Source organism: Rhinopithecus bieti, unplaced genomic scaffold (genome assembly GCF_001698545.2).
Source record: "Rhinopithecus bieti isolate Rb0 unplaced genomic scaffold, ASM169854v2 scaffold_40368, whole genome shotgun sequence".
Taxonomy (NCBI): domain Eukaryota; kingdom Metazoa; phylum Chordata; class Mammalia; order Primates; family Cercopithecidae; genus Rhinopithecus; species Rhinopithecus bieti.
In genome coordinates, this window is record NW_016817546.1 from 3,115,196 (window position 1) to 3,122,427 (window position 7,232).

Genomic DNA, 7,232 nt, shown 5'->3' on the forward strand with positions numbered 1-7,232 from the left:
AAAAAAAAAAAAAAAAAAAGATTTTAGAATGTTTCAGTCATTAGTGACAGGATGTATAATATTTGTTCTTTCTGTTTTCTTTCCATGCTAGGGTTTTACTTTCAGTGGCATCTGCCGTGTGACCTGCCTCTATGGCCAGGTGCAGGTATTTGGTTTTACCATCAGCCAAGGCCAGCCTGCCCGAGACGTCTTCTCTGTGTATACCCACTCTTGCTTGAGTATCCATGCGCTTCATTACTCGTTGCCTGAGAAAAGCAAGAAAGAACTCAAAAGGGAAGCCCGGAATTTGCTCAAATCTCATCTTAACCTTGGTAATGAAAAGAACTGGGTAATTTACTGAGGGCCTACTGTGCTAATGCTAATTAATAATTTTTAGGGCTGAGCGCAGTGGCTCACGCCTGTAATCCCAACACTTTGGGAGGCCGACGTGGGCGGATCACGAGGTCAGGAGATCGAGACCATCCTGGCTAACACGGTGAAACCCCGTCTCTACTAAAAATACAAAAATAAATTAGCCAAGCGTGGTGGCGGGCGCCTGTAGTCCCAGCTACTTGGGAGGCTGAGGCAGGAGAATGGCGTGAACCTGGGAGGTGAAGCTTGCAGTGAGTGGAGATCGTGTCACTGCACTCCAGCCTGGGTGACACAGTAAGACTCCGTCTCAAAATAAATAAATAAATAGAAATAAAAATAAAAATGCAAAAAATTAGCGGGGCGTGGTGGTGGGAGGCTGAGACAGGAGAATGGTGTGAACCTGGGAGGCGGAGCTTGTAGTAAGCCAAGATCGGGCCACTGCCCTGCAGCGTGGGCGACAGAGTGAGACTCTGCTTCAAAAAAAAAATTTTTTTTAGTTGCTTACTATGGTCCAGACAGTGTTCCAAGGACTTTGCTATATGTATATAAACCCTTACAAGGGGCCTGAAAGTGAAAGTACTATTGTTATCACCATTTTACTGACAAGAAAAATTGTTCAAGGCCACAAAATTATTATATGGCAATCCTGAATTGACTTCTCCCCCCAGGTGTGTTCTTTTTTTTTTTTTGAGACGGAGTCTTGCTCTGTCGCCCAGGCTGGAGTGCAGAGTGCAGTGGCCGGATCTCAGCTCACTGCAAGCTCCGCCTCCCGGGTTCACGCCATTCTCCTGCCTCAGCCTCCCAAGTAGTTGGGACTACAGGAGCCCGCCACCATGCTTGGCTAATTTTTTTTTTGTATTTTTAGTAGAGACGGGGTTTCACTGTGTTAGCCAGGATGGTCTCGATCTCCTGACCTCGTGATCCACCCGTCTCGGCCTCCCAAAGTGCTGGGATTACAGGTGTGAGCCACCGCACCTGGCCCAGGTGTGTTCTTAGTATGCAGTATGGCCCCCTGAAAAAGGCTCTCAACCATCATTCCTACTCCTAAAGTTGATAGTTTAGCCGAGGAGATGGCAGTCCTAAAGGGTGTGGAATGTAATGAAGTTAGTGCTTCTAAGGTGGTTTCTTTTTCTCTTTACAGATGACAGGCGTTGGTCGATGCAGAATTTTTCTCTTCAGTGTTCCATTGTGTTGTTAGAACATCTGGAAACTGCCTCTGTAAACTTCATAACCAGCTATCCAGGTTCATCCTACATTTTTGTGCAAGAGGTAGAACCCGTTTTTATTCAGAGATTTGCTAATTACTTGCACCAAAACAGTGATATCAAATGACTATGTAGGATGTTGTCTTGGAAGAGCAGTTTGTCCATATAGTGCTCTCGGTTCTACAGAATGTAATATGTGTATACAGAAAATAGTATAGAAAGGTATATCGTGAAAAATGTTCGTCCTCCTCTCCTCAGTTTCATTCCTCAGCCAGCATTTTATATCGTAGTTGGTTATGTGCTTTTTGGGTTTTTATTAACACCATGCTCCAGCCCTGCTTTTTTTTTTTTTTTTTTTTTTTGAGACTGAGTCTCTGTCACTCAGGCTGGAGTGTAGTGGTGTGACCTCAACCTTACTGCAACCCCGGCTTCCCAGGGTCAAGTGATTCTCCTACCTCAGCCTCTCAAGTAGCTGGGATTACAGGCGCCTGCCACCATGCCCAGCTAATTTTTGTTTTCTTGTTTTTTGTTTTTTGTTTTGAGATGGAGTCTCACTCTGTCACCAGGCCGGAGTGCCGTGGTGCAATGTCGGCTAACTGCAACCTCCGCCTCCTGAGTTCAAGTGATTTTCCTGCCTCAGCCTCCTGAGTAGCTGGGACCACAGGTGCATGCCACCATGCCCGGCTAATTTTTGTGTTTTTTAGTACAGACAGGGTTTCACCATGTTGGCCAGTCTGGTCTCAAATTCCTGACCTCAGGTGATCCACCCACCTCTGCCTTGCCTCCTAAAGTACTGGGATTATAGGTATGAGCCACCACGCCTGGCCTTTTTTGGGATTTTTAATGGTTGTCTTTATATCTCCGTTTATTAATTTGAGATAATAAAAATTTTCTCTAAACTATGAATGAGTAGTTTAAATGTACTTATATTTTCTTTTACCTCTTTCCTTACCTCTAATTTTAACGAGTCTAAATTTTATTACTCAAAAAGGCTTCATTTTTTATTTAGCTTTCTGACTCTGTGCTTGTGCCTTGAACAATTCTACAATGATGTTCTCCTCCTCAAGAAGGAAAGCATGCTTGATCCTGTCTTGAACACATTTAGCACACATGGAACCACCGTAGGCTCTGCTGACATGTTTTTTGTTTTGGACAATCTCATAAGAACTTTAGATCTTGGCCGGGCGCGTTGACTCCTGCCTGTAATCCCAGCACTTTGGGAGGCCGAAGTGGGCAGATCACTTCAGGTCAGGAGTTGAAGACCAGCCTGGCCAACATGGTGAAACCCCATCTCTACTAAAAATATAAAAAATTAGCTGGGCGTGGGGCACGTGCCTGTAATCTCAGCTACTCCAGAGGCTGAGGCGAGAGAATCGCTGGAACCTGGGAGGCGGAGGTTGCAATGAGCGGAGATTGCACCACTGCACTCCAGCCTGGGAGACAGAGTGAGAATCCGTCTCAAAAAAAAAGAACTTTAGGTCTCGTGGCATGGACCCCTCGAAGCCTGCGTGGGCCCACGCCAATGCAGATTTTGGTGTTTTCGCAACCTTCTTGTTACAGAGACAAACAATTTTATTACCGGGGTTCAGGAGGCTCTAACAAAACGAGGCTGTATTGTAGGAAGCCTATGACAGTGTATTGTAGGAACCCTATCACGGTGTATTGTAGGAAGCCTAGCATGGTGTATTGTAGGAAGCCTAGCACGGTGTATTGTAGGAAAGTCTATGATGGTGTGTCAAATGCTGGACCATTCTCACTTCCTGTAGACAACGTCCCTAGAAGAGAGCTTTTATTTGTATTTTTGAGATAAAGTCTCTGTTGCCCAGGCTGGAGTGCAGTGGCAAGATCTCAGCTCACTGCAGCCTCAACCTTTCCGGGCTCAGGTGATCCTCCCACCGGAGCCTCTCAGTAGCTGGGATTACAGGTACACGCCATGACTCCCGGCTAATTTTTGTAGTTTTTGTAGAGATAGGATTTTGCCGTGTTGCCCAGGCTGGTCACGAACTCTTGGACCCAAGCAATCCACCTGCCTCCAAAAGTGCTGAGATTACAGGTGTGAGCCACCGTGTCCAGCCTCATCTCTAAATTTTTGCTGTCCATATTATTCATTTCCTTAAGTTCTTTTTTTTTTTCCATTTCCTTAAGTTCTATTACTATAATTGTCTCCCATGGGCCAGTAGGTGGAGTCTAATCTGCAGGATTGGAAGACAGACTGGGTATGTGAGGGGTGAGGAAGGATCAAGGAATCACAGCGGGTTTTCGGCTTCACCACTGAGGTGCATGTAGTTGCCATTAACTGGGACGGAGTCACTGCAGGAGGAGTGGGTTTCGATTTGTTAACCTTGAGATGCCTGGTAGATACCCAGCTGGACATGTCAAGTGGGCAGTTGAATATATGAGTCTGGAGTTCAGGGAAGAGTTTGGAGGTGGAAATATGGGAGCCTTCAGCAGAGAGGATACCCAGGCTACCAGATGCAATAATAATGCCTATGGAGTTGAATAGATAGAAACAAGGTGGTTCCAGCTCTGAGCCCTAGGGCACTCCAAGAAGAGGTCCAGGCAAAGATGAGGGAGCAGCAGATAGTCATTGGTTTTGGTGGAAAACCCAGTGTGTGATATCCTGTAGGTCAGGAAGTCTTTAAATGAAACTTAACTGAACAGCAGTGATAAATGCTGCTGGTGGTCAGGTGAGATCTGAGAAAGCGCTGGCTGTAGAGGCCGGGAAGTAGCCTGATTGGAATGGGGTCAAGAGCCTGGGCAGAGAGGGACTCACGGGTCTAGTAGTAAAGTATTTTGCTTTGGTAGACGTTAGCTGTAAAGGGAAGGAAAGAATTGAAGCAGTAGTTGGAGGGGTAAGTATGATCAGGAGAGTTTTGTAATTTTGTTAAGATGGATGAAAACATGCTGGAACATGGCAGATGGGAATGATCCAGAGGAGAGGGGAGGTAACCATGCAGCTGAGAGAGGAGAGGCTGCCGGAACTATGTCTGTAAGTTGGCTACTAGGGATGGTTCCGGTTCTGGCATCATGTGGCCTTAGGAGCACAGCCAGGTCATTCATAGTGGCTGGAGGACGTCCCTAGGAGAGGGCCAGAGGAAGTAGAAGTTGTCCTCTAATTATTTCCTGCTGCACTGGGAAATGGAACCAAGGTCATCACCATGTGGGAAGCAGATAGATACGAGGTGGGTGTGGGGAATTTGAAGTGAAAGGAGAGAGGAAACGAGAGTGGGACAGTGAACGGACTGTTGTGGTTGCCTGTTAGTCCACTGCAGAGTCCAGTAGCTGGACCAGGACTGCAGAGGAGGAGATGGAATTGTCTGTTCTCAAGCCTTTGTTACTGAAAGTGAATGTTCCAGATGCCATTGGGCAGCGACATTCTTTTTACATTTATTTTCAGCTTTATCTGTTTTTTTCTGGGACTTCACCACCACTCTTCATATTTCTTATGCTCTTTCTTGGATACTTTTCTCCCTATCCCACCCTCTGGATGTGTCAGTAGATTCTGGAGTTGTTTTTTCACATAAGGAAGATAGTAAACTTGATTATCTAATTTTATTAGATGTTCTTGTTTTGCCCTCAGTGATTGATAATTGCACATAGTGTAGAATGGTTGGTTCAGAAGACTTTTTTCTCAAATTGTTGAAGGCCTTGTTCTATTGTTTTCTAGGATCCAGCATTACCGATATGAAGTCCACACTAGGCTGCTTCTCTCTTTTTTTTTTTTTTTTTTTTTTTTTTTTTGAGACACAGACACAGTCTTGCTCTGTTGCCCAGGCTGGAGTGCAGTGCCACAATCTTGACCCACTGCAACCTCCACCTCCTGGGTTCAGACGATTCTTGTGCTTCAGCCTCCCAAGTAGCTGGGATTACAGGCGTGCACCACTGCACCCAGACTGCTTCACATTTCTTTATGATGTCTTTTTTTTTTTTTGAGACGGAGTTTCGCTCTTGTTGCCCAGGCTGGAGTGCAATGGCGCGATCTCAGCTCACTGCACCCTCCGCCTCCCGGGTTCAAGCAATTCTCCTGCCTCAGCCTCCAGAGTAGCTGGGATTACAGAGATGTGCCACCATGTCAGGCTAATTTTGTATTTTTAGTAGAGACAGGGTTTCTCCATGTTGAGGCTGGTCTCGAACTCCTGACCTCAGGTGATCTGCCTATGTCGGCCTCCCAAAGTGGTGGGATTACAGGCGTGAGCCACCGCGCCCGGCCTGTGATGTCTTTATTCTCAGTGTTGATGAATTGCAAGAGCATATGCTCATGGAGGGGGTCCCTTCCTTCATCCTCTTCTGTGGTGAGCTGGTTCCAACTGAGCCTTACCTGCCTCAGCAAGGGTCTGCTCTTCCTTTCCTTGGATTGCTTTTCCAGTCCTGAACTTGACAGACCTGTGTTCTCCCTCCTTTCAACTCTGTTTACATATGTTCTGTGTGTTTTTGCTTTATGTTTTCAGAGGTTGCCTTGACTTAATTCTACATCACTCACCTGGTCTAGAGCCAGGGCCCCCTACTGAATGCTTCCTCTGCAGTCATGTCTTACCAGGCATTATCTTTTTCTCTGGAGTCTGCTGTGGAGGCAATGGCAGCTCGGGAGAAAGCAGTAACTGAAAACAGATGTGGATAACTCAGGAATGGAGTTGGCAACACTTGTCGATGGGCTGGATTTTGGGGCAGGAGACAAAGGGAGGAAACAGTTTATCTTCTCTGGCTCACAACTGGGTGAGGCTTGTTTAATTTAGTACTGAAGAAAAAACTATGCATTTTTTAACCTGAAAGTTTAAATTGTTGATTTCAGAGTCCAACTCCCCAGATTAAACCTGAATATTTAGCCTTGAGGTCTGTTGGCATCAGAAGAGAGAAAAAAAGGAAAGGCCTTCAGTTAACCGAGAGTACCCTTTCAGCTCTGGAAGAGTTGGTCAATGTTTCCTGTGGTGAGTAATACACGTTGATCACCCTGAGTGTCTGTCCACCAAACCCTCAGATGATTATTCGTCATAATTCGAGTCCAATGAAGATGGCTAATTCTAGCGATCAATGTTTGTTTCCCCTTCAGAAGAAGTAGATGGCTGCCCTGTCATTCTGGTTTGTGGATCCCAGGATGTTGGAAAGTCAACATTTAATAGATACCTGATTAACCAGTTGTTAAATAGGTAAGAGTGCTTTTCTTATGGCTTTGACACATTGCTAGGTTTTTGGCATTAAGTGGGATTTTTGATGTGGAGGGAGTGCTTCTTGGCTTCTGGCTAGAGATTACATACAGTTCTAAAGCTGCCCAGCTGAGGTATCTGGTCCTCACTGCCCTCTGCTTTGCAGTGTATGACAATGCTCTAGCGTGGGCTGACTGCCTTGCCTGCAGGTGAACTTCCAAGAGGAGACACTTGGTCTCAGAGTCTGTATTCATGAGTTCTGGTGTATGTGTGTGGTTTGTTTTGTTTTTTTTTTCAGACAGGGTCTCCCTCAGGCTGGAGTGCAGTGACACAATCATACCTCATAGTCTTGAACTCCTGGGCTCAAGCGATCCTCCCACCTCAGCCTCCTAAGCAGCTGGGACTACAGCCATGGGCCACCATGCCTGGCTAATTTTCTTATTTTAATTTTTTTTGTAGGGATGAGGTCTTGCTGTGTTGCCCAGTCTGGTCTTGAACTCCTGGGAATTTTCTTTTTTTTTTTTTTTGGGGGGGG

General features: G+C 45.9%; 1 protein-coding gene across 1 annotated transcript in view; it reads left to right on the forward strand.

Moving 5' to 3' along the window:
- NOL9 (nucleolar protein 9) overlaps positions 1-7,232 on the forward strand; it is a 30,184-nt gene that overhangs the window by 4,454 nt on the left and 18,498 nt on the right. The window contains exons 2-5 of the mRNA XM_017856000.1: positions 92-311; positions 1,493-1,620; positions 6,346-6,481; positions 6,604-6,700. Coding sequence (XP_017711489.1) covers positions 92-311; positions 1,493-1,620; positions 6,346-6,481; positions 6,604-6,700 — 581 coding nt within the window. The remainder of the gene's footprint in view (positions 1-91; positions 312-1,492; positions 1,621-6,345; positions 6,482-6,603; positions 6,701-7,232) is intronic.